Raw genomic sequence first — 26,047 nt, 5'->3', positions numbered from 1 at the left:
GAATGGAACGGGCATCAGTGCACAAGATCGAGGGATGTGTGTAGTCCCGGAGCGGGGTCGGTCATCTCCAGCTGGAGGCCCTCTTCATCTCTTACTGGGCCTGGAGCGTTGCCCTGAGTGGCGCAGGCCAGCGGTGCATCTCAGGCCGAGAAGCTCTGCGCAGCCAAAGCACCGCAGCAGTCGGTGGTCACCGGCCCGTCAGCACGCTGGCCGGGCAAGGAGGCGGAGGCGCGGCCCCCCGCGTTGGGATTTGTGGGTGTCAGGGCTGCATCTGCGCCAGCGTCTGAGCCTGGAGTGGGTGGAGGAGCCGGGCAGGCGGACCGCAGACACCCAGCCGGCCCTCCCCAACCCAGTCCCCGCCCCGGTCCCTTGGAAGGAGGGTGAGTTTCGGGGGTCAGCAGGCTCAGCTGTCTGTGAAGTGGGGCTCAGGGCCCGTGACCAGAACGCCTCCCCTGTCCCCGGGAGGATGGGGCTACACCAGAGAGGACGGCTGCAGCCTCTAGGGGGCTCTCGGGAGAGTAGCCCCGGGCCCCCAGCGGGCGCGGGCCAGGTGGCAGCGCCCGGGCCGGGCTGCGCGGAGGAGGCGGCCTCCCCGGCCAGGGGCGGCGGCTGGGGCGGCGGCAGGGGCGGCCCTGGGATCACATGGGTGGAGGCAGGTCCCGGAGTCCCGGGCGGGCTCTCCCCAGAGTCAGGCAGACGGCGGCGGCGGCGGCGGCGGCGGCGGCGGGAGCGGGAGCGGCGGCTTTTCTTCGCCTCCCTCCTTCCCTTCCCTTCGCTCTCGGGCCTTGCCGCCCAGCCCGACAGGTGAGCGGGAGCCAGGTGAGCGCGCCCACCTGTGCTCGGGGCGCATGGCCGGGGTGCTCCCCGGCCCCGGCGCCTTGGCTGTTCTGTGCGCCGGCGGCTCCCTGGGCGCCCGAACCTCTCCTCTGCGCACGGCCGCTCCCCGCAGCCTCGCCTGCTGTCGGTTCCCCGCCTGGAGCTGGTCTTTCCCCTCCCGGGCGCTCCTACTTCAGCCCCCAGGCGCACCGGTACTTTGGTCTCAGAGCTTAGAAGGCGCCTGAACTGGGCGAGCCGGGCGAGCCGCTGCCCCCGGCGGGGAGTCCACTGACCAGCTCAAAGGTCTGGGAATCCAAGGCATTTGCGAGCCGCCAGCGCCGACCTGGGGCCTGCGGGAGGGACAGAGAGATTGGGGCCGGGCAAAAGGGGAAGCCGAAGGGTGGAGAAGTGGGCAGACAAGCTCGCTGGCCCGGGCACCCTTTCCCCAGTCTCCTAAACGCAGGAAGTGGTCCCAGCGTGCTTGATAGAGGGGCAGCACTTGTAGTCCGTGGGCCTCCCCACGGGCAGCCCCAGGGTGGGTGCTGGGTAGGGTGGTGGCCCAGCCTGGCATTACAGCTTCCTGCCTGGGTTGGCTCCTGACTCCAGAACGAGAGGGTCAGGAAATCCTACAAGGGCCTGGTCTACAGGGACACTCCCTTGCCCAGTGGAGGGGCCCTGGATGGGAGTCCCGTGGCCCCAGCTCAGTGGCAGCATCCGTCAGCTCGCCCTGCTGGTCAGCGCCCTGGGGTGGGTGTGCCCAGCTAGGCAGATGAGCCTGTCCTTCTTGCAAGAGCGGCTGGGTGGGCAGCAGGCCATTGGGAGAGGTGGGAAGCCTTGTCTTGCCACTCGAACCACATTCCCAGGGGCACAGCAGGCAGCTGGGAGGCCCCCTCTGAGAACCCCAGCCACCCGCGCCCCCAGCCAGCTACTTGAAAGCCTGCGGAGGTGCCACCCCTTTCTGTTCCCTGAGTGCTGTCCTCCCCCAGAGCGGGGAGGAAGTACCTTGTGCAGTCGGGTTTGGGGACCGGAAGCCAGCACTAGGGGCACTTAGCGTTGAGAGTGGAGGAGGGGAGAGGAAGTGCTGACCTCCACCACCTGCCAGCCCTGCCCGCCCGCCTGCTGTCAGCAAGCCCCGGTGTCTAGCACCCCGACAGCCTGCCTCCAGGGAGCCGCTCTGCTGAAGACAGACGCTAAGGGGGAACTCAGAGTCCCCACTTGCCGGGTGGGGGGAAGGGGAACTGAGGCCTTGGCTGAGGTTAGTCACTTCCTCCACCCCCTCCCCCCGCCCCAGCCCCTAACTGGCTGCTCCGGGGGCATCCCTCTGGGGAGCTGAGGGGCTGGCTCCTTCTCCCCATCCTTTCTGCCTCAGGTATGGCACTGACAGTGGATGTGGTGGGGCCGGCGCCCTGGGGCTTCCGAATCTCTGGGGGCAGGGACTTCCACACGCCTATCGTGGTGACCAAGGTAAGTGCTGGTCCAGGAGATGGGGAGGTACCCCCAAAGTCAGGGTTTCTTCCCTGTCTGTCTAGTCCTCACAGACACCTTTCTCTTGCTTTTGTTCTGGAGTCAAGGCCTGTTCCTGAGATTGTTGGCCAGGGCAGAGCTGGGGCCAGGTTGCCATGAGGATGTGGTGGCCACTTCTAGGGAGTGAAAGGGAGCTGGGCCAAGTGCAGGGCCTACTCTTTCTCCTTGGTCACCGACCCCATACCTACTGGCAGCCACTTTGGTAGTTAGTAGGAGAGGCGCCCTGAGCTCTTGGTGATTCTCCCCTGACCCAGCCAGGAAGTGTTCATGCAGGAGGCCTGGGCAGGCAGCACCTGCGTGATTTGGTTTGCACAAGCAGGGCTCTTCTCAAGCACAGTTGCTGAAATTCTGCCATTGCATGTTCTTTGGGAGGCCCCGTTAGAATCCCAGTGCTGGGGTCAAGGATGGGGGCTGCTACTCCAGCTTCTGGACCCCTCCAGGAGGGGGTAAGCTGATTAACTGGGTGGACCCTGGTGGGCAGGGAGAGTGATGTTAAAGGGAGATATACAGGCCAGCCTGGTGCAGGTCAGCTTCTGTGTTTCTTGGGCTGGACAGGGACATTTCCTTTCCTCATTCCCACCTGAGTGTCACCTGAGACGACTTGATCCTCATCTCCTCCAGGTAACTGAGCGGGGCAAGGCCGAGGCTGCTGACCTCCGGCCTGGAGACATTATTGTGTCCATCAACGGTGAGACTGCAAAGGACATGCTTCATGCTGAGGCCCAGAGCAAGATTCGCCAGAGTCCCTCACCCCTGAGGCTGCAGCTGGACCGGTAGGCCCTCCACCTCCACTGGGCCTGCCAGTATCGCTCTGCCTTCTGCCAGCCTGCTGCACAATGACTGCCCTTACCCCCTACCCTGGCTCCAGTCTGGCCTCCATGGGCCGCTATGGCTCATCCGCGGGAAAGTCTGGGACTCTGGGGCTGCAGCAGGATAGCTGAGGGGTGTCCCTGTGCCCAACTGGGTGTAGAGTCAGAGGTTGGGCAGGCTGGCATCAGCCACCTGGATGCCCGGGTTTGACTGGTTCCCAGTGTGTGGGGTATAGGGCGTGGGCATGAAGTGGGTTGAAGAGGAGGAAGGTGTGCCTGAGGCTGGGTCCCCAGGGTCCCTGCCTCCAGGAGCCTCTGTTCTGATCTTGGGATGGTGAGGAGTTTGGGGTCTCCCTCTCCATAGAACCCCCCTGTGGCTCCCCATTTCCTCTCTGGACCCTGTTGGGGAAGGCAGATTCCCAGGCTCCTGGGCCCTCAGCCTGGAACCCTGGGCTGGGTTGGGGGGTGGACAGGTGGCTTCCTGGGGTGGAGCATCCCGGTGAGTCAGAGGGCAGGAATGCTGGGAGATCCCCCTGCCAGGAGAGCCCTCTGGGCGGGTCTTGAACCTGAGTCAGGTACCTCCTGTACCTCTGCCAACGCCTCCACCACCAGCTTCCCTGGGGGCCGGGGCTCCATGCCCTCTCCCCGCCCCTGCCGCCCCTCCAGTGCTGTGGATGCTGGCTCCCGGGACCTCTCATGACCCCAGCCCCTTCAGGGCCTACGTCGTGCCACTTCTGGCTCCTGAGTGTTTACAGGAGTGGGGCCTGGAGGAGGAGGATAGAGAATGGGTCACGGCATCTGGGAGGGGACCACAGTCCACAAGAAGCTGCAGAGTGGGGTGGGGGAGGGGTGGGGAGTTGCTGACACCATCACTTCCTCTCGCATCCTTCTTGGGTGGGACCAGCCCCATCAGAGAGGTGGCACCCCCAGGCCTCCTCCAGCTCCACGTGGGGGCAGGTCCAGACTCCCTGCCTCTTCTTTCTTTTGCTCAAACCCCTCCTAACCTCTCCCAACACCCCAGCCCCAGGAGACCTCTCAGGCACTCAGAAGCCCCAGGCAGGAAGTGGTGCTCTGGGCGGGGCCAGAGCCCAAGCTCCCCTCACTCAGGCCCTAAACTCTCCCCGGGAAAGAGCCGAGGCCGTGGCTGGCATGGAGTGTGGGGACTGAGGTTCCTATTGACCTCGCTGGAAGTGGTCAGACCTCCAGGACTGGTGTAGTGGGACATGGTGGGCCCATCCTTCACCCTCAGCAGCTCCCAGCCCTCCAGTCACCTGCTGTTCAAGGCTCCAGTCAGAGTCTCCTGGAGGGGAGTCCCTGGGGAGCTGAGGCTGGGGGTTGGGGGTGCCTTGGTAATTGGCAGGGGAGCTGGGCTCTCTTGTTCTTTAGGTCCTTCAGCTCCCTGCCTGGCAGGAAGCAGGGCTCGCTCCACCCTCTGTTTTATGGGGGGAAGCCTGCAGAAGGGGCAGAGAAGTGATCCTTTCAAAGGCTGAGCTGGCAGGGGACAGGCCTCTGGAGAAAAGGGGGCAGGGGCCCAGCCATTGCTGGCCTTTAGGAATTTTGGCAACTCTCTCTCTCTCTCTGGTCTTAAGTTTCTCCAGGGGTGAAAGATAAAGGATTATTTATATATAGTCAGCTGTCCTCTGCCAAACTGATCTACAAACTGATGCTGACCAGTGACACAATTTGGGTGAAATGTTCCCCCACCACCACCAAAAAAGAGAAAAGGAAAAACAAAGGCAAGGCAGAGGGAGGGGTGATATTGTGAGGAGTTTTTTAAAAAATTTGAATTTATTGAACCTTTTGCTGAAACGATGTCCCTTCTACTTTATAGTGCTGAATTGTCCTTTGTTGTAAGAAATAATGGTGGTCGTTGATGAGAGTTACTTGTGAATTTGGTAAAGTTGAGATTTAGCTACCCGATGTCTGAATGTTCTGTACATTTTCCTAATCTTGAGATTAGGGACAGTGTGGGGACAGCTGGAATCTACAGACCCTACCAGCTTAGTGGAGGTGCCAGGACCGCGGTGACACTCACCTCCCTCTGTCTTCTCTTCAGGCCCCAGGCTGCCTCTCCCGGGCAGACCAACGGGGAAAGCTCCCCGGAAGTGCTGGCCACTCGCTTCCAGGTAGGATGATGCCTCCTGCTGGGAGCCCCACACCCTGAAGTGATGGGGGCCTCTCCCTTCCTCCTCTCGGCCCTGCTCTTCCAGGCCCCTCTCTCCATAGAGCTCCAGGAGGACACACACTGACAGCCAGGCCTCGCTCAGCCCCCAGCCATGCAGCCCCTTCTTCAGCCTGCCCCCGACCAGCCCCCAGGCACCCGCTGGAGAGGTGGTGACCAGCCACAGGTGAGCGCCGCGGGCGGGCACCGTGTCCACAGAGTCTCCGAAGCTGAGTTTAGGGGGCCCTTGGGGGTCACCTCTGTTTCCTTAGGGCAGCCTGGTGGAGAGGACCCAGGCACCCACTGTCCATTGCCCCATTTCAGTTTCCAGAGCCTGGCGCACTCCCTGGAACCTGCTTCTGCTGACCACTTGTACTATGGGGGCCGTGCCAGAAGCCGACAGGTGAGGATAACTGGTTGGTAGTGTCGTACCTGTAGGGCCGCAGGTGGCTGGCACCACCTGGGCAGTCGGCGCTGCGGTCTCCTAGCAACGGGTGGGTTCCTCTCCGGAGCTAGGAGGCCAGCGCTCTGGTGAGGGTGACAGTCCTTGTGCTGACTAGACCCAGGTGGCCTTCTACATCTTGCATTCCTACTCGCTGCCACCTCCTCCTTGCTGATGGCTTCCTCCCTTCTCCAGTGTTTCTCTTGGGCTGGGACCGAAATAGTTTTGCTGCTGTTGTTGGGATGATTCCCTTTGGCTCTGGCTGCATCTCCTGAACACATTCCTCCCTATTCCAAGCCCCATGCCCGCCCCCAACTCTCATCCCCCATCCCCCCTCTTCCTCCTCTGACTCAGCCCCCAAGAACCACCAGAGAACCACCAGCCGGACTGTGATTCCGACTCAAGTTGCATTTGGCTTATTCTCTGTTTTCTCCCCCCTCCCCAGCCCTTTACTCCTGGTCCCACTGTCTGACAGACAGGACCCCCCAGTCCTGTCTAGTAGTAGACCCCCACTGTCTACTAGTGACAGCCCACCCCCCACCCTTGGTGGTATTTCTCCTCTCCAGGGGCAGGGGTGGGGAGGTGAGGAGTGAGGCGGCCAAGAGTCCTGGCCACAGCTGCTGGGGGCAGAGTTTGTGGGGGCAGGTCCAGCCTTTGGGGTGAAGGGGATGAGGCCCAGCTGCTGGAATCCTACCTCGAGTGGATTCTGCATTCCAAAAAGCAGAGCCTTTGGAGATGGCTGGGGGAGGGTGCTAGAAACTGGGGGCTCTGGAGAAGGACAGAACAGGGTCTTTTGGAGGCTTCCTGGTGACCCGCTGTGGGGCCTGCCCAGTGGCCTTCCACGCAGCGTGGGCATAGAGATGTATATATTCAATGAGACACCATCTTTAAGGAATTTCAAACGTAATTGTAGAGATAAGAGAGACATGCAAAGCAACTTTGGAACAATTAAGCACAGAACAGTATGGTCTTAATTATAAAGGCAGGAGGCGCTCTGGGAGGGGACAGCTGAGTGTGGGCTGGGGTGGCCTGAGAAGGCTTTGTCAGGAATTTTGCTGGATGTCAGAGGTAGATTTCGGATTAGAGATGATGAGCTGGGGAGATGGGAACGCAGCTGTAGGAGCAAGACCTGGCATGTCTGGGCCTGGGGCCTCCTCCACAGAGATACGGGCTGAGACCAGCTAGGGATGAGCTTGGTCCACCCTGGCCTCCTTCTTCCCGGTGTCTGCAACCAGGGCAAAGGGGAGAGGCAGATGAGATGGGGGGCGGCATTCAAAGTGGCGGCAGCAGCACCTTGGAACTTGTTAGAAATGCAGATTCTCAAGCTGCAGGCTCACCCCTGGATCAGACAGGGGTCACCCATCTGAGTTCTCAGGAACCCTCAGGGATCTGATGCACACACGGCTTTGAGGACCACCCGTGTGGTGTGAAGAGGAGCCCTGGGCGGGGTGGCAGGGAGACCTGGGTTAGTCTCACCTCTGCTGTGTCAACTTGGACAAGGCCCCCTTCCTCCACTCTCTGAGCCTCAGAGTTGGGCCTGAGGCTCTGAATTCCCTTCTTTGATCCTGAGGACTCTTGTCATTCCTTCGACAAATATTTGTGGAGCAGCTGATATGGTCAGGCACCCTTCTAGGCTCTAGGGATACATTGGTGGAAAAGCAGAAATTCCTAACCCCGTGAAACTTGCATTCTGGTCTACGACAACGAGGCTGTGGTCAGACGGGGTGGAGTCACCAGACAAATAGCTCCCTCTTGGGAATCACCCATGCACTTAAGCACCTTAAAAACTCTGAAAAGTCCTGTGAGAAAGATGCTTCATTTTATTAATTTCCTAAACTTGTTTAACTGCAGAATTTCTCCTGGGGTTCCCCATTATCCACTCCCCCCACCCCCGCCCTGCCACTCAGTTATTAACATCTTCTGCAACACATTTTGAGAAGGATTGGCTAGTGACAGCTCTTGATGAGCAGATAAACAGCTTTGGAGATGAAAGGTTGGTTTGGTAAAGGCAAGCGTCACCTATAGGTGCCTCGGCAGGGAGGAGGGAGGGAGGGAAGGGAGGGGAAAGGTGAAGCTGCTCCAAGTTAGGGAGTTGGCCTTCTTAGGCTTGCCAGGTGGCTCAGCTATAAAAGTACTGGCCTGCAACGTAGGAGACACAGGAGATGTGGGTTCGATCCCTGGGTCAGAAAGATCCCCTGGAGAAGGAAATGGCAACCCACTCCAGTATTCTTGCCTGGGAAATCCCATGGACAGAGGAGCCTGGTAGGCTGCAGCCCATGGGGGTCAGAAGAGTTGGACACGACTCAGTGACTAAACCACCACCACCTTGGGGATGAGGTGATCTGGCAGGTAGAAGGGGGCAGAAGTGACTATAGATTAGGTGCCGCTGCCCCAGACTGCAGGGGTCATGGCCTTGCCTCTGGCTCCTGAGCTGGCTGAGGCATCACTGGGCTCAGGAAGGAGGACATTACCAGTCCTTATGGTGCCCTTTGGAAACCAGAAGTTGCCCCGTTCTCAACAGGCACACTCTTGGGTGACCAGATTGGGTGACCAGATATGAAGTAAAAACAGCCCCTGTCTCGCTGGCTGGCATGAGGATATGGCCCAAGAAGGGAGCCAGGGTGGGTTTCAGCTCTCCCTTCCTGCCGGCCAGTGCCCTCATTCAGGGTACACGCTGGCCTGTCTGGGGCAGCAAGATGAGCATTGTTCCTGAGTACCTGGTGCTGGCTGTCCTTCCTAAGGGAACGGTCTCACCATCTGTCAGTTGACTGCATGGCACCAGCCGGGCACCCAGGAGCCCAGCAAGGAGTCCTTGCCCATCCTCCCACTCCCTGAGTGACTTGGACCAGCCAATTTCCTTTCTGACCCTTAATCTCCTTACTGTAGAAGCTGAGGAACAGAAGAATGTAGGCTGGTACAGGGGGTATGGTGCAGTGAGAGTTTAGGGCTGTTGTTTTTTTTTTTAAGACTCTGAAGTTTCTGTTTTCAGCTTAAGAAGTCATGCAGTTTTTCCACTTGACACCATACTTCAGCCCCAACTTTTTAAAATAAAAGTATTTAATTTGGCCACACTGGGTCTTAGTTGCAGCACGCAGGAACTTCTATCTTTCTTGCAGCATGCGAACTCTTAGTTGTGGCATGTGGGATCTAGTTCCCTGACTAGGGATCAAACCTGGGCCCCTTGTTTTGGAAGCTTGGAGTCTTAGGCACTGGAACACCAGGGAAGTCCCACCCCTGACTTTGAATTTTAAAGTCGCAAGTGTTTGGCTTTCCAGGAAACTGTGCCCTCAGCCTGGCCTTGGCGAGCCTAGTTGTCTCTGAGGCTCTCCTCTCCTTTGGGGATGGCTCCAGAGAGAGTGCAAGGTGCACTCCAGAAAGCAGAGCAACGGGGAGGCTGCAGGCAGATTTCCAGGTAGAGAGCAGGTGTGAGAGGCCCAGAGGGAGGCACACGCCAAGCAGGGGACGCTGCTGCGAGCCCCGAACAGGCCTGGCTCCTCAAGGCTCCATGGGGCAGGACCAGACCTCCCAGGGCAGCCGGGAGAGGCTGGTGAGCCCAGACCCTGGTGTTATCAGAGGAGAGATCTCCCCCAGCGTGTGGGGGAGACGGGACTTTTGTGTGGCCCCAACTCTGACACCAAGAAGGGTCTTGGCCCTTTATGTTTCTTTTCCCTCACTGTAAAAGGGTCAGCTTACTTTCTCTCTGCTTGTCTGCCTGCCCCGGCGCCAGTGCGCAACATCTTTGCAAACACAATGCGTGAGACGGCAGAGGAGCCAGCACGCTGGCCGCACGTGCTCGTCTTCATTCTGTCCCGTGCCTGCTCCCCCTGGGGCGGCAGCCCACCCGTCCAGAGCTGGGTGCTGGCCTCCCTCCCTTCTCCCGCCCAGTAGGGGCAGCTGCTGGCGGGTGCTGGTGCCTTGGCTCTGCGGGCAGCAGGGGCAGCCTGCTGGGCAGTGAGGGCTGGGGGCCCCCTGGTGTTGGCCTGGGGAACAGCGGAGCGTGGCCGCTCGGATGGGTGTGCTGGCCCAGGGCCCACTGCTGACTCCTCCCTGGTGCCTGTCCTTCCCACAGGCCGGCCTCAGCCCTGCTGGCGACTCGGCCGTGCTAGTACTGCCGCCACCACCCTCCCCAGGTCGCCGTTCCTCCAGCCCCAGGCTCAGGTACCACTGGGGTCTGCAGGGAGGGGTGGGATCTGGGAGGGTCTGGGAGTGGCAGGAGACTGTCAGGTTTCCCGGAGAAGGGTGGAGGGGTCCCAGCTCTCTAGGCCCAGTTGGCTTCCCTTTGACCCCTGGAATCCTTTATCCCGCCCCGGGGACACTCTTTCTCTGCCCTCCTGCTCCTCCTGACCCCTGGGCACGGGCCCCTCACTCCTGGCTGGTTCCCTCCATCCCCGCAGTGCGGCCTCAGAAGGGGAAAGCCACGTCCTCAGAGAGGACTCAGAAGTCTTCAAGATGCTGCAGGAAAACCGCGAGGCACGCGTGGCCCCCCGGCAGTCCAGCTCCTTCCGGCTCCTGCAGGAAGCCCTAGAAGCTGAGGAGAGAGGTGAGCCCCTGGGGCCTCGGCAGGAGAAGGACATTCCCCCAGGACACACTGAACCGCCGACCAGATGTGTTAACAAGTTAGCATTTAAATCAGTATTTTTAAGGCTCTGACTTATAGAAGCCACTGTCCCTGAACTTTGGGAGCCTCTGGTCTGGTAGGGGTTACTGGGGTGCACCCAAAGGTCCTGGCTAGGTTCAAGGAAGCGCCCAGGGAACCATAAACGTAGGTGGTGGGCCCTGGGTCTCCAAGGAGGACTTCATGGAGGAAGAAGGGTTTGACTTGGCCCTTGAAGAAAGATCAAGTCTTTCACAAACGGCCTTAAGATGGTGGCCGGGAGCCGTGTGGAATGTGGAGGTGTGAGCCAGAGGGTTTTCGGGTGGGACCGAGAGGATTCTGGCTGCATGGAGGGGGGCTGAGGAGGCTAAGTCCTGGCTGTGAAGCCTTGCATCCAGGCTGAGGAGTGTCCCAACCCAGGAGGGTGGGGTTAAATAGTGCCAGACGATAATGAGGGGCAGAAGGAGGCAACAGAGGTATGGGCTCCTGCCAGCGGGTCAGTTGTTAATTCATCAGATGTTTACTCACTCATCCAGTGGACCAGCCCTGAGCTATGTGGCAACTGAAGGTGGTCAGGACCCACCTCTGCTCCTGAGGAACTCCGTGCAGACTGGCTGCTCAGCATTCTGGGGAGTGGATGTGTGTGTGTGTGTGTCTGTGTGTGATGGGGGGCGGGGCACTGCCTCCTTCCAGGGGAGAGATGAAGAGGGCCTGGCCTCGGCAGTGGTATCAGGGGGACAAATGATGGGACTGTCAGAAGTATTTGATCAGCAGAATCACTGGTGTCTGGTGAAAGAGGAAATGTTAGTCACTCAGTCGTGTCTGACTCTTTGCGACCCCATGGACTGTAGCTCACCAGGTTCCTCTGTCCATGGGATTGTCCAGGCAGGAATACTGGAAGGGTACCTGGTAGCTGGTTCCAAGTCTGACGTTTTGCTCCTGGAGGTGTTCACAGAGGGAAAGGAGACAGGATAAGAAGGTTTGCAGCAAAGCGCATCCATGACCACCCCAAGGCCTCAGCACGCCCTGGGCAGAGTGAGAGACAGGGTGGAGAGGTGCGGGCAGTGCAGACAATGGCGACTTCAGCCCTGAAGTCTTGGCATCCTCAGCTGTACGCAGGGGCCCTACCTGCCAGGGAACATCTGTGCTTCATCTTCACGTTGTTCCAAGGCTCAGACACCATAATGCACATGCGAGCCCTTTGAAAACTGCACTGAGGTGGCATGGTGTGTGTTATTATCTGTTATTACCATGTCTCTTAATGTCATCATGGCTGGATCAGCAGAGAGGAACCGCCTGCTTGGTCTGATGGTTAAGACGCTGAGCGCAGACGCTGCTCATGCTGCCTTAGCTTGGGTGGCTCAGCCTTGAACCTGCTCCCTGCCCTTGACCAGCCTCAGCCAAGGGTCTGGCCTGATCATCTCCTTCCTCCATGACCCCCGCTCATACCCAGGGTTACATTGAGGTCCACTTGTGTCTTTGACAATGAGTCTCTTTGGAGCTAGTGCTGGTGGAGGTGGAGTGAGCATCAAAAATACAGCTTGGGGACTTCCCTGGTGGTCCTGTGGCTAAGACTCTGCCTTTCCATGCAGGAGGTCATGTGTTCGGTCCCTGGTTGGGAGACTAAGATCCCACATGCCTTGTGGCCAAAAAAAAGAGAAAAAAAAAATACAGCCTGCTGCTGCTGCTGTGGACAAGCTCTGATGTGTCTGTCTGTCCTCCCCCCGTCCAGGTGGAACACCTGCCTACCTGCCTAGCTCGCTGAGTCCGCAGTCCTCCCTGCCCACCTCCAGGGCTCTGGCCACCCCGCCCAAGCTCCACACGTGTGAGAAGTGCAACACCAGCATCGCGTGAGTGTTGGCGGCCTGGGGGGCAGGGCACACCCTGTGGATGGGGAGGGCAGGGCCCAGATGCTCTGTGTGAACCCACTAGCCAGAGGCCCTGAGGGCAGCGCTGCCACCGGGGACTTGTGATGGCTCAGGGTCGTCTCAGCCTTCTTGGGTGTGCGCACTGGCTGTTTCCTGCTGTCTCTCCTCTTGCTCCATTGCTTTCCCTGCCTCCCTGGAGGAGAAAGAAATGCTACTGGTTTTGATTTCTCTCCAATCGTCATCTCGATGCCTCTGGAGATCTGCTCCGCCTCCTCCTGGAAAATCTTGCTCTTGCTCTCTCCTTCCCGCTCTTAGGCTGCCTTTTCCAGAGGTAGGTGCATTTTTTCTCAGTGGGTGGTGTGATAATGTAGCCCAGAGAAAACATTCTCTGGAAAATTGAACCTTGGCCATCCCACCTTCCTGGTAAATTCTTCCATGCTCAGCGTTGACGGTCAGATCATTCTAGGCAAGTCCCTGGCCTCCATGTTTCATCTGCAGAATAGGAGACTGCCCACCCCTGTTGTGCATGCCTGAAGAAGGGGGTCCTATGCCTTGGTTCTCAAAGAGCTGCTGCTGGGCCCCTGCAGGATTTCAGCCGGCACCCCTAGAATTTCCCCTTCAGGAGGTCCCCAGCCCCAGGATTTACATCTCCAATTCATCCCCTGGTGACACGATGCTGTGGGTCTTGGCACCTGGGACGGCACTTGGAGACTCACTCTTCTGTTAACAATCCCGAAGATTCAGGATGGTGCTTGTCTGCCTTTGTGTGGGGGAGGAATGACTTTAAAATTGGCGTCCTGTGGGTGTGGGCTGGGGTTTTCTTGAGGGCAGGCTTGAGGAGTCAAGTGTTTGAGATTTTGGGACCTTCCGGGGAGCCAGGCTCCCTGAGAATGGGAATGGTGGCGTCGTGCCAGGCAGTCCTGTCCCTCCCTGCAGGCTAATGGCTGTCCCCTCCCTGTGCCCGCAGGAACCAGGCCGTCCGCATCCAGGAGGGGCGCTACCGCCATGCTGGCTGCTACAGCTGTGCTGACTGCGGGCTGAACCTGAAGATGCGAGGGCACTTCTGGGTGGGGGACGAGCTGTACTGCGAGAAGCATGCCCGCCAGCGCTACTCTGCGCCCCCCGCCCTCAATCCCCAGGCCTGAGCTCTCAGCCCACCCTCCGCTCTGTGGGCACCTCCACGCCAGACCCGTGCCAATAGCACGTTGGCCTGGAAAGGCGATGGGGGGGGCGGGGTGAAGCCAGAGGCTGGGACCTGCCTGTGCTGCGGGTGAGGGCAGTCCACCTTCCCAGGCCTCTGCTGGATACTGTTGCATCCTCTTGATGGACAGGCTCTGCATCAAAGCCCCAAGTGGCTGCTGCATTGGACATCTTTCTGCACTGGGGATTAAGCAGGTTGGGACATGGGTATAAGTGTCTAGAAGGAGAGAGGTGGGCCAAAGGCTACAGGTATTCACTGTGTAAAGTTTTCAACATATGAGCACTAAAAATATATACTGTACAAGAACAAAATAAAGTAGGGGCTCCTCTCTTTTCTCCTTCCCTGCCCCACCCCCTGGAAATGAGCTTCCCCTAATCCTAGGTGGACAGTCTCTCTTTTTTTTAATTTAAAATTTTTAAAAAAAATTTTGCACTGGGTCTTCACTGCAATGTGTGGGCTTTCTTGAGTTGCACTGTGAGGGCTTTCCTTGTGACGCACAGGCTCTAGGCATTCAGGCTCAGTAGTTGCGTGTTGGCTTAGAAACCCTGTGGGATGTGGGATCTTAGTTCCCTGACCAGGGCTCAAACCCACATACCCTGTGCTGGAATGCAGCTTCTTAATCACCTCGCCCCTAGGGGCATCCCTGGAGAGTATTCATATATAACAATTTTTTGCCCTCTTATTTCCCCCCTCCCTCAAACCCCACTCCTGCCAGATGCTTCGCTATGTGCCATTCCCTACTGAAGAGACTGGCTTCTTTGAGTGGATGGTCATGCTCTCCCTGGACCGTTTTGTAAAGATGCCTGTTTTGTTGGGATGAACCCTGGTAGAGGAATGAGTGTCTCACTGGGAGCCTGGAGAGGGGTGAGGGTGACAGACTGCTGGCAGCAAACAGGAGGCAGGCCCTGAAACCGCTTCTGCCCAGGCCCGTCTCAGTAAGAAAGCATCTTCCTCTGCCAGCCCTGCTTGGGCTGGCGCTCTGCCCCGCGCTCTGCTTGGTATGGATGCTGACAGCCCTCCTGACTTACCCAGAGGAGCTGGGGAGGCAAGTGAGGAGACAACATCTAAAGCTGTGGTCCCCGACCTTTTTGGTGCCATGGATTGATTTTGTGGAAGAAAAGTTTTCCATGGACTGGGGCGGAGAGGGGGATGGTTTCGGGATGATTCAAGCATTTTTCATTTACTGCGCACTTTATTTCTGTCTTGTGGCAATTTCAGGATATTCCGCCTTGACTTTAGGGCTAGGGTTCACGCTCCTATGAGAATCTAATGCCTCAGCTGATGACAGGAGGTGGAGCTCAGGTGGTAATGGGGGTGTTGAGGAATGGCTGTAAATACAGATGCTTTGCTCACTGGGCCTCCTACTCACCTCCTGCTATGCAGCCTGGTTCCTAACAGGGCACGGACTGGTACTGGTCTAAGGCCAGGGGGTTAAGGACCCCTGATCTAAAGAACTTTGTGTACTTGCCCAAGGCTGTCTGCACCCATTTGAGAAAGATCATCCCCAGGAGTAACCTTGGACAGGGCTGTGAGTTAGCTCTGCCCGGGAGGGACAACCCAGAAGTGCCCAGCCAGGGTTGGTCTGCCCACCTCTCCCCTGGGAGCCCCAGCTGCTTCACAGGTGGTAGGTTGGAAAGCTGGTGCTAGGCGTGCCTGCCCTGGGGGTATGTTTGAATCAGACAGGGGGCGGTGGTCCTCTGCCAGATTTTTGGCTTGATTCACCCATCACTTCTGGTCCTACTCCCAGAGGACATTTTAGAAAGGTGCATGGGTGCTGCTGGGATGCAGCACCTTCCTTATCGCCCAGTCGGTCTGGAGAGAAAAGATAAAAGCTGGAGGTGCTTTGGTGCTATCTGGCTCTTTGTGAATGGAATCTTGGCAGACACTGTGTGTGTTGCCTCCTCAGGCACCTTGATATAATTTATACCTTGCTATAATTGTCTCACTTTTTGCTTGAATGGCTGCCTTTATTTTTATAGGAAAGATCAAACCAGTTGTGGCTCAGGAGTCGTCAGGCCCCAACAATCTGGTCCCAAGTGGGACAGGGTCCTTGGCGCCGCCTAGTGTCAGGTGTAGCCCTCGGCAGGGAGAATGCTCACAAAAGGGGACTGATTGACTCCGCTGTAAATTCTTGGGTCCTGGCGCAGTGGGAATACCGGAAGAGCACTTTTGTGGGTTTCCTAAAGATATATAATCAAGCGGCAGCAATAGAGTTGACATGATGAATAGTGCTATATGGTAGTGAGTGGGAAGAGCTTATGTGAAGGGCAGCACTCTGAGAGTTCAGAGCCAGGGCCATCACTGTCAGAGGAACAGGACTCAGACAGATGGAGGAGAGACATGCAGAGTGAGGGAGTTAGTGCAAGGGGCGTGCTCAGGTTAGGGGAGAGGCTGAAGGCGATACTGAGACAAGATCGGAAAGGAAGAGGGGAGCCTTGAATGCCCTAAGATATGGTTTGAATTTCACCTTGAAGCTCTGCGGACAGTAAAAAAAATTCAGCAGGGAAGTGACAGGTTGGAAAGGGGTGCACTGGAGTCTTAATATGGTCAGATCCCCACGTGTAACAAACCATGCTGGGCTGGCATTGCTCTGAGGAACGGAGAACAAATGAGGTGTGGAGGCCCATGTGAAATGGGTAGGCCAGTGAGTTGTTGAAGGCCTTTCAAAGGCTGGACAGGTTTTAACTAACAGCAGTGTAGTGTCAGTCGCTCAGTCGTGTCTGACTCTCTGTGACCCTGTGGACTGTAGCCTGCAAGGCTCCTCTGTCCATGGGATTCTCCAGGGAAGAAGACTGGAGTGGATTGCCATTCCCCTAATTGTGGCAGGCAGCTCTCCTCCCCAGGGCCCAAGGGATTCAGCATCAGAGTTCTTTGCAGCCACCAGCCAGCCCGAGCCTAGGGAGGACTTCTTTGGAAGACAGTTATTAGTCAATCCTGGTTGCCAGAGGAGAAGGTGGGGGGCAGCCTTTGGTCTCTGCCCAGCTGTGAGCATCTACCTGCCTTGACCCAGACAAGCTGGGGGTGGGGTGGGGTGGGGGACGGGCCACCACCCAAGCAGGTGGCTGCTATTTGTCCAGCTTGGTGCCCTCTTTACTTTCTTCTGTGTTTGGAGAATGACTTCAGCAATGATGACAGATTCCAGTTACAAGTGACCCGAGAGAGCATCTGATACAGCCCCCTTCTACTGGCGATGAGAAAATGACTTTCCCAAAGTGACTCTGTGAGATAATTCTCAGGTGCTTTAATGTCAATCCTCACCATTCTGAAATAGGTACTGTTTTCATCCGAGTTGTATCAGTGAAGAAACTGAGGATAGGGAGGATAGGTCGCTGGTTCAAGAAATCCTGGCAGTAAGGGCAGGGAGCTGAGGAGGAGCCAGGAGCCTGACTCCTGGGTTCCTGGCTTGCCCTGGGCTGCTCTTGTCCCTCCACCAAAGGCAGCTTTCCAGGCCACGGGGGAGGTCACTGAAGCTTCCAGCCATCTCTAGTCTGCCAGAAGCTGCCCTGGGCTCTTGGCTTTGCCCTTCCTCCCACAGGGCCTAGCTGTTAGGAAACGTGCTTCCTGAAGCTGGGACTTCCCCACGGAGGCTGAGGGATGCCTCTGCTGGGGCCAACATGTGTCTCAGGGACTCATGGCAGCTACTCACCCCTGAGGTGGGCAGCAAGGGCACGCCCCTCCCATCTCTTCCAGCATCATTGAAAGAGAGACCATTCTTCTCTGGTAGAAGGTAGGGACAACCTTCTGGGTGGTGAAGGCCTGGCCCAGCTCTGGCAGGTGCTTGCTACAGTCAGGGCAGTAAAAGGCAGATGGGAAGGCAGCATGTGGCCCCCCACTGTGGGGGATCCCAACCACCTGGAAGGTTCTGTGTATCTACATGGGGAGGAGGGAGTGGCCTGGAGGAGAGTGTGCCTGGTGTGTGTGTGTGTGTGTGTGTGTGTGTGTGTGTGGTTTGAGCCCACACAGAGCCCTGTGCTGAGACACTACATTCCTGGCCAGCCTGGCTTCCTGCTCCAGATACATTCCTGCCCCAGAGTCACCACAGAGACGCCTGGAATCTGGGCCCACATTCTCGAAATTCAGGACAAGATCTGGCAAAGGTTCCCTCCCTTTACCTCCCCATCCTCTGACTCAGGAGAGGGGAAGCCCCCTGACGGCCAGCCCTCCCCCCCCCCCCCCAACCTCGCCTCCTCCCCTGGGAGGCTTGGTGCAGGATACACCGGGCTGTTGGATTTGTCCTGTCCCCAGACCCAGGCTTCTCTGTCTGTACCTGGGAAAGAGCCATGGGGGTGGTTTCCAGAAGGACAGGGCCACCAGCGGGCAACCCAGAGAACCCGGATAGCAGGGAAGAGCGTGGCCTGAAAATCAAGGTGGCAAGAGTAAATTTGGGCTCTCGTTGTTCCGGGGTGTGTGTGGGGGGGGGGGGGGGAGTGGAGGGCGTGGGGCTTCGCTGCAGGCCTGTTTCCCCATCTTATACAGTTGGAATCATGCAGTTTTTGACTCCTGACCGATCCTGCAGGGGCTGTAGGAGGAAGGGTAGGAGGAATCAGGGGGTGGGCAGGCTGTCTTCTCCCTCCCAGATAATTAGCACTTGCAACCAGCGCCTCCAGCTCCAGCCCGTCCCCCTCCCTACCCCCAGAGACTCAGGTGCAAGCTTGCACGTCCGCCAGCTCCCTTATCTCCCTCCAGGGAATTTGGGTCCTGCTGGGATTTTTCCAGCCCCGGTGACCTTCCTCAGGAGACCGAGGTTTCCTTAGAGGCCATCTGGTCACCAGGCTGTCTCGGCTTTCGTGGCTGCCGGCGCTCCCAGACTCCCCCTTTTCGGAAAAGGGAGGTGCAGTTCCATGGACTCAAAGCCCGGGGCTGAGGCCTGGTGAGCCTCTTACACTCCCAGACCTCCGGGCTGCCCTCCGGCCCTCGTTTCACTTTCCTGACCCTGAACCACACCCTCGCCCCCGCCGGATTCAGCTCTAGCCCAGGATCCAAGGCGCCCTGCAGTTGTTGGAAAGGATTTCTCTGTGGCGAGAATCCCTTCCACCTTTCGTCGCGCCACGTTTCAGAGTGGCTAAGTGACTTTCCCGAAGGCGCATAACTCGGCGCGCGCGGACGCGGGCGTCCTGGCCGGCGATCTTTCCACCCCTTGCACGTGCTGATCCATTTCCTTCCGCGCTCGCGTCCGGTCGCCGCCCCCCGCCTCTCCTGGCTTCATTTCGGCTTGGGAACTGTGGGCGGGGTGACCCCACGCCACGAACGAGACCCCGGCCCCCGCCAGGGTCCCCGCTCTTCGGCTAGGCCGGCTGGGCAAGGGAGCCAGGGGCCCGCCTCCTACCCCTGCCCCCTGCCCCCGCCGACACCGGGTCGGGGGCCCAGGCCCCGCCTTCGCGGCCCTTCTCGTCTCGCTTGCACACCTGCGCACCCCGCCCCGCCCCGCCTCTCCCCGATGCGGGTTGGGAGTGTCCCGGGGCCGCGCCCTGCCGGGTCCGGCCGTGCAAGCCTATCCGCCCGCCCGACAGCGGCTCCGCGACGGCGGCGGTGATAGCTCGCTCCTGCTGCAGCGGCCACGGCCCGGGCGCCGCGTTGGGGCCGGATTGGGGCCATGCTGGGCCGCCGGCGCCTCTTCGCCGTGGAGCCGCTGGGCGGCCGGGGTGAGTCGCCCACCTCGGGGCGGGCCCGGACCTTTGGCCTGGAGCCGCCCCTCGTGCCCTGGCCCCTGTCTGCGCTCCCCGCCCCACTGGCAGAGCCCGCACCACCTGGCGCAGCCCGCCCGACCTCGGTGCGCCCTCCTCGCCGCCTCCCTTAGGAAGGGCGGGGGTATCGCGTCCGCACGTTGGAGACCCTTTTACCTTCTGGCGTTAAACCGATCGTCACCTCCACCCCATTTTCCCCGGGTCCGCTTACCTTTATTTCGTGGTCACGATCCTCCTTCTCCCGGCCCCTGCCCCAGCCGGCGGTCGCGAAAAGCCCTCATCTCTGCGGCGGCAGACCTCTTTCCAAAGGAGCCGCGCAGGGGTAGACTTCCTGGTGAACTTTCTTGCCCAGAGGGGCTTGGTTTGGCAGCCAGGTGCGGCAAGGCCGGAGAAGGCCGGCCTCCGTCCCCTCCAACCTCCAATTCTGTATCTTTACGATCGGACACCTAGGCTTGGCACAGACGAGGAGAGCTGTAGAGAGGACAGTGATTGGGCGACCACGCTGCTTCTCCTTCTATCATTTGGGTTCCCTTTCCTCAGTTCAAATTTTTTTCAATTCTCCCAAATTTTCTGCTTCTCACTTAAAAGAACAAAAGTCTAAAATGATTATGGCTATTGTGATTTTTGGTACCTTTTCCCTCCAGGACTTCCAGGATGGACCTTCTCTTGCATCCTGAGGCCAGTTTAGACCCTGGCTTCCCTCTGTGCATCCTTCCCCCCTCCCTGAGGAGGGGGCACAGTCACGCTCCCCCTTGGGGAGCAGTTGAAGAGGCTGCAGTCCCCCAGTGATAGCTCAGAGGTCTTAGGCTGACCTCAGGGGCCAGAGCGCAAGGGCTCCCTGGAAGCAAGTGACCACCCCTCGAAGGAAGATATCATTAACAATTGCTTTTTGTAAAAGGGACCCCCATCCTAACCCAATCTCCCAGACGGATGGAGAGATATCTGGACGTGGCTGTGGTCCGCCGGTCTCCTGTCACCTCTGACCCAGGACACTCCTCCCCGGGGAATGCCACAAGTTGCAGGAATGTTGGTGCAGCCGGCCCAGCCTGATGACCGACTCTCCTTGCAGATGGGGTTGGCGAGGACCTGACACATGGTTGTGTAGTGCCTGGAGTCATCAGTACGTACAGACAGATCCCAGATGTGGCTCCAGTTTGCTCATCGGACTCCTGGAAGGGGCAAGACCCGCTGAGAGATCCCCAGGGGCACGTGCCGCTTCTCAAACTGGCCTCCCAGGACTCAGGAGTGGAGATGGCGGTTGGGGACAGCTCCCCGGCCACCTCACCCAGCTTTTCTCAAGACTCTCTGAACTTTGAGCCCCTGGGGAGCGCTGAGTCCCTGGCCCTTGGCGCCCTGGAGCCTCCTGCCCCCCTAAGCCGGCTTCTAGCCAGCCGTAAGTTGCAGCAGGTGCTGGAGCGCTCCCGCCGGTTCTCCGTTCCCCCCGCCAGCTTGTCACAGCGCTGCCACTCCCCAGAGCTGCCGCCTGGGTGTGAAATGCCCCATTCTGAAGCAAGGGGACAGGAGGCCACCGAGGCAGAGAGTGATCCAGAGGATGGCCTGGAACAAGCAGAGGTGGTAAGTGCCAACTCTCAAGGGTGGGATGGAGATGGACTCCCCCTGACCTCCCCCCCCCCAACCTTGTTCTCCCTGGAACTCTCTCAGCGGGTATCGTGTGTGTGTATGTGTGTGTGTGTGTGTGAGTGAGTGACTCAATCGTGTCCAACTCTTGGCGACCCCCGTGAACTGCAGGAGGAGACAACCCTGGCGCCTGCAGCTTGCCAGGCTCCTCTGTTCCTGAAATTCTTCAGGCATGAATACTGGAGTGGATTGCCATTCCCTTCTCCAGGGGATCTTCCCAACCCAGGGATCAAACCTGAGTCTCCCACGTTTCAGGGAGACTTTTTACCATCTGAGCCACCAGGGAAGCCGGGGCAGGGCATTCCTTGCCTCTAATTGATGGGTTGGATGGGACTTCTCACCTCACCCCCCACCCCCAGCTGTGTCGAGATGAGCAGGGCTTGGGGCCTACCTGGCCCTTTGCCTGGTTGGGCACGGGGTGACCAACTGGGTGTGTGTGCCTCCTCTTACTTATTCTGCCTCCATCTACTGGCCTGTTGGGTGGGAGTCTGGCTGGGTTTAGAAGTCTCCCTGATCTCACTGTGCCCCACAGGTGGAGGGCTTAGGGCCTGAAGCCTGCCCCGGCCTTCCAGGGCAGGGTCTTCGCTATCTGGAACACCTGTGCCTGGTGCTGGAGCAGGTGGCAAATCTACAGCGGCTCTGTCTGCAGCTTCAGACTCAGAGCGGCCCTGGGGTGAGTGAGCTGTGGGTGGGCAGGCCGGCTGGTGGGCAGGTGAGTGGGGGAGGCAGAGGATCGATGGGACCTCTGAAACCAGGACTCCCTTCAGAACAGCCTCAGCCCTCTAGCCAGGCCCAGAGAGCCCGTCTCTCCTGTACACAGGATCCTGAAGAGGAGGAGGAGACAACCCTGGCGCCTTCACCTCCGCCTTCTGACACCCCAGACAGTGAGGTGCACGGGCCGTGGGAACGGCTCAGCCAGACAGAGGAGACAGGTGAGCGCCAACTGCATCTCCCTCTGCATCTTGCCCGCCCAGGGCCCCACAGGCAGACCGCCTGAGCTCTGGGCTTGCTGAGTGCCTTGCTGTTCCTTGCCTGGGGTAACCGGATTATCTTTCTGAAGGAGCAAAAACAGCTTCACCCCCAAAGGTAGGGGCACCCAGTGCCAGCCCTCCCAGGCTGTCAGAGGCCCTGGCGGAGCCAGCTCACACCTTCTCATCCTCCCAGGAACACAAGGTAGGTGGGGGATATATGTGGGGCCTGGCCTGTTGCAGTGGGAAGCCTGGTGTGTGGCAGTCCATGGGGTCGCAAAGAGTCGGACACAACTGAGTGACTGAACTGATGTGTGGGGCCAGGTGACAGGATGGGATGGGGGTGGGATGGTTGGGATGTGTGGATACCCTGAAAGCTAGAATATGAGAGGATTCCTATTTGGAGCAGTTGTCCTGATTATGGTGACAACTATCTGTGGGAGCTTGGTCAGGGGTATGTTGTGAAGAGGGACTCTGGGTGACGCCCTCACCCTCTGCTCAGGGGGATCGCTCCCACTGGAACAAAGTCAAGATGCTGCTCAACCGGATCAGGTGGGGCAGCCCTCGACCTACTGAACCTGCCACCTCTGCCGACGGTCCTGTGCCCAGTGAGTCCTGTGACCCAGCCCCCAGGTGAGTCCTGTCACCCTGCCCAGCGCAGGGCAGAAGGAGGAGCCTGATGAGCTAGGAGGCTGAGGTTGTGCTGCCAGTTGTTATTTTTGTCCCTGCAAAATTTGAGAGAGGCAGTCTTGGAGAAGGCTTCCCTGGTGGCTCAGCGGTAAAGAATCTGCCTGTGATGTAGGAGACCCGAGTTTGATACCTGGATCTGGAAGATCCCCTGGAGAAGGGGATGGCAATCCACTCCAGTATTTTTGTCTGGAGAATCCCATGGAGAGTGGAGCCTGATGGGCTACAGTTCATGGGGTCACAGAGTTGGACACAATTGAGCAACTAAATAACAAGTCTTGGAGAGGTTGCGGGAAGAAACAGAAAGTAGTTAAAAAGCCCCATTTATAGATGAGGAGGCTGAGAACTGGGCTGGGGAGGGAAGTCATCTTCCCGAGGCCACATGGCGAGCCAGACCAAAAGATAGGAAATCATCATGTGAACCCAGCAAGCCCTCAGCCCTCAAAGCTGAAACTTAGCCCCAGCCCTCACCTCCCTGGGTTTCCCCAGGAAAGCAAGGTAGTGCATACAGAATGCCACAGCGGGTGCTGGGGGTGAGGGTCTTCATGGAATAACTCTCCAGCGGGGCTTAGCCCCATCAATTAATATCCTTAGGCTTTGCACAATTGTGGTCAACTCTGGGGCCATCATTACTTTTTTTTTAAGATAAAGTTTTGGCGGTGCTGGATCTTTGTTGCAGCTTGGGCTTGCTCTAGTGTGCCCCCGGGGGCTGTTCTGTTGTGTGTGGGCTTCTCACTGTGCTGGCTTCTCTTTGTTGAGCACAGGCTCCGGGACACACCAGCTGTAGTGGTTGGGGCGCGTGGGCTTAGTTGCCTTGCAGACTGTGTGATCTTCCCAAACCAGGGATGGAGCTCATGTCCACTACAGTAGTAGGCAGATTCTTTTTTTTTTTAAAAAAAAAAAACCTTTTTATTTTGTGTTGGGATATAACTGATTATTCCATGGCTATATTGCAACCCTGGTGATTGCCCTGTCAGTCTTCGCCAGGGCTTCCCTAGTGGCTCAGAGAGTAGAGCCTTGCTGCAATGCAGGAGACATGGGTTCAATCTCTGGTCACAAAGATCCCCTGGAGAAGGGAATGGCAGCCCACTCCAGTATTCTTGCCTGGGAAATCCCATGGACAGAGGAGTCTGGCGGGCTACAGTCCATAGGGTCGCAAAGAGTCGGACACATAAGAGTGACTACCACCTTCATTTTCGTGGCCAATTAACAATGTTTTAGTAGTTTCAGGTGAATAGCAAAGGGACAGAGCCACACACATGCTTGTATCCATTCTCCCCCAATCCCCGCTCGCATCCAGGCTGCCACAGAACACTGAGGAGAGTTCCGTGTGCTGTACAGTAGGTCCTTGTTGGTTATGCATTTTGAATATAGCAGTGTGTACATGACCTTTTCAAGCTCCCTAACTATCCCTCCTCCCCATCCCCCACCCACTCCTGCCCTGAGTAGGCGGATTCTTAATCCCGGAAGTCTGCCATCATTACCTTTGTTTTTTCCTCCTAGTCTAGAGCTTCCTTCCTTTTTCCACAGGATTGCATCAAGGGGCCTCCCTGAAAGGCCTCTGGGCCATCCCCTCCAGAAGACCTTTATGCCATCATCAGTGGTTAAGAAGAAACAAGACAAAAACCCCTCTGTACACTGAGGCCTCCTGGTGCAGGGACGGGACCCTGGTGGGGCGAGTGCGGTGAGGTCTCCTCGCCGGCTGCCCTGATGCTGCTTCTGGGCGCTGCCAGAAAAAGCTGTGGATGCTCTGTCTTCTCTCTGAACTCAGGCAAGGGCTGAGTCCTTCTCCTCTGAGCAGCCAAGGAGCCCTGGGTCCCTGAGAGGCCCCAAAGTGTAGCAGCTCTGGGGCTCCTCCTTGGTTGTCAAAAATCCCTGGGCTTAGGCAATGTGAACCTCACTGATTCATGGGGCATCCATGGGGGTGGGTTAGGCACAGTGATATGTCAGCACCCAGCGTGTCGTTGGGGACTGTGGGACCGTCAGTGTGGTGAACGGACTGGATCCAGCTGTCTCTCTGGAATCCTGCCCTCATGGTGAGGTAACCACAGGATGATGCACATGACCTTCACTCCTGAGTGGACAGTTACTGATCTGAGTCCTGTCTTCTTCCTCATACTCAAGTGGGCAGCCCTAGAACAGAGAATGGCACTCTCTTGGCTGCCTCTGCCTTGAGTCTTGCCTGAAGACTGTACCAGGGATGGGCGGGTCAAGTACAACACAAGGAACAGCAGAGTAATCTTCAAGGTCTATTCTCTGCTGCTTTACTGCTTACCTACATCATAGCTGAAACCAGAGGCCCAAATTAGCATTTAGACCTTGACAAAATCGCTTAACTTTTCTGAGCCACAGCTGCCCACTTAATCTCCCAAATGGTATAACGATGCCTGCCTTGCCTACCTCACAGACTTGTTCTGAGGATAAAGTGAAATTAAGCTGCCTCAAAATGCTTGGTGAATGTTAAATGAATAGGAAAGGGGGTTGGAGGGAGGCTAGACTGGAGGGATGATGGTCAGAGGATGAGGGGGAGTTGGGATTGCTAATGGGGACTAAAATGGTCAGTGATTAGTGGCAAGACTTTGAGCGAGTCATTTGAGTCGCTCACATATCACATCTGAGAATTAGAACACTAACACCTGACCTGCTCATTCCCCAAGAGTTGATGTGAGGGCTAAAGAAAACGACTGTGAGAATTCTTTGTAAATGTATACCTAAATATTGTGAAGGTTTATCTTACTATATCACTTGTTTTGACTGAAAAAATACACGCAACCTAAGGGACCTTTATTCTGTGGGAATTTTTAGGACTTCAAGCCTTGGAGACAGCATCTCCTCAGAGAACTCTTTCTGAGGAGGTGAGGAGAAGAGTCAGGTTATATATAAGTTTGCAGCAGGGGAGGGGGCTCTGAACAAAAGTTTATTGTTAATTAAGGAAAACCAAGTATCTCAAATCAAGAAATTTAGCACTCCTCTATGTATGGGAAGCTGCAAGCATCTGGGCTCCCTGAATTTATTCCTTTCATGTGCATCTCAGCTATCAGGGGCCAAATCCTGCTGCATGATCATTCATGTCTTTAAGTCCCCTTTCAACTTAGGGAGTGGGGGATGTGGTGGGTGGCTGCCTCTTGCTCTTTCTTGCACACACCTGCCCCCTGCCCCAAGCTCCTCAGCATTTACCAGGGAAGTGGCTAAGTGGATGATGGCTGCCAGATAGCTGGTATTAGTCCACCTGGGCTTAGAAAAATATTTTTCTGAGGGAGGAAATAGAGGGAGGAAAGTATTTTCTATGGGAGGAGGACATAGTCACCGTAGTCAGGACACCAATATGGGAGGAACTATTCCATTTCACACCTTTTAGGTTCCAAGCTCTGTTAATTGAGAAGGGGGGAAAGTTTAGTCTCCTGCAGGCACCCAGAAGATGGGAGGTGTAAGGTGGGGGGGGGGTGCCCTCAACGAAGGGCAGGGCTAGAAATGGGGTCATTGGTTGAGTCAGACACAAGGATGTCTATAGAAACGGGGCACTGATCATGCATCCTCCTCCTCCAGTCAGCTGGTTCTCTTGCTGCTCCCGGCTTGGGAGTCCGCCAGAATGAAGCATAGGTGCTGCTTTATGTTTGAGGGTCCAGCTCAAGCTGTCTTTGGCCCAGGAACCAGT

The 26,047-nt window shown here is 57.5% G+C and overlaps 2 protein-coding genes across 6 annotated transcripts; both read left to right on the top strand.

The window, feature by feature from the left end:
* The first annotated feature begins 650 nt into the window (after positions 1 to 650).
* Positions 651 to 13,730, top strand: PDLIM2 (PDZ and LIM domain 2). 3 transcript variants are annotated; one of them, XM_061163911.1, is made up of 10 exons: positions 651 to 804; positions 2,186 to 2,280; positions 2,962 to 3,113; positions 5,206 to 5,275; positions 5,376 to 5,497; positions 5,635 to 5,713; positions 9,822 to 9,910; positions 10,147 to 10,292; positions 12,079 to 12,196; positions 13,182 to 13,730. In XM_061163911.1, the coding sequence occupies exons 2-10, from the start codon at positions 2,188 to 2,190 to the stop codon at positions 13,357 to 13,359; spliced, it is 1,047 nt and encodes a 348-aa protein (XP_061019894.1). In that variant the 5' UTR covers positions 651 to 804; positions 2,186 to 2,187; the 3' UTR covers positions 13,360 to 13,730. The 3 variants fall into 3 exon arrangements, with proteins under 3 accessions (XP_061019894.1, XP_061019896.1, XP_061019895.1); XM_061163913.1 differs by having other exon boundaries at positions 656 to 819; XM_061163912.1 differs by lacking the exon at positions 651 to 804 and adding an exon at positions 866 to 2,071.
* A 5,190-nt stretch (positions 13,731 to 18,920) lies between these two features.
* On the top strand, positions 18,921 to 25,179 carry C16H8orf58 (chromosome 16 C8orf58 homolog). 3 transcript variants are annotated; one of them, XM_061163910.1, is made up of 7 exons: positions 18,921 to 19,057; positions 20,169 to 20,674; positions 21,270 to 21,410; positions 21,558 to 21,669; positions 21,798 to 21,910; positions 22,208 to 22,338; positions 23,923 to 25,179. In XM_061163910.1, exons 1-7 carry the CDS (start codon positions 19,009 to 19,011, stop codon positions 24,032 to 24,034), a joined length of 1,164 nt encoding a protein of 387 aa, XP_061019893.1. In that variant the 5' UTR covers positions 18,921 to 19,008; the 3' UTR covers positions 24,035 to 25,179. The 3 variants fall into 3 exon arrangements, 2 of the variants coding, with proteins under 2 accessions (XP_061019893.1, XP_061019892.1); XM_061163909.1 differs by having other exon boundaries at positions 21,510 to 21,669; XR_009696400.1 differs by lacking the exon at positions 23,923 to 25,179 and having other exon boundaries at positions 21,505 to 21,910; positions 22,208 to 22,243.
* Positions 25,180 to 26,047: the final 868 nt, after the last annotated feature.

The sequence above is a fragment of the Dama dama genome, chromosome 16 (genome assembly GCF_033118175.1).
Source record: "Dama dama isolate Ldn47 chromosome 16, ASM3311817v1, whole genome shotgun sequence".
In the NCBI taxonomy this organism is placed as follows: domain Eukaryota; kingdom Metazoa; phylum Chordata; class Mammalia; order Artiodactyla; family Cervidae; genus Dama; species Dama dama.
Note: the sequence above shows the minus strand (reverse complement) of the source record. Positions and strands in the feature narration are given on the sequence as shown.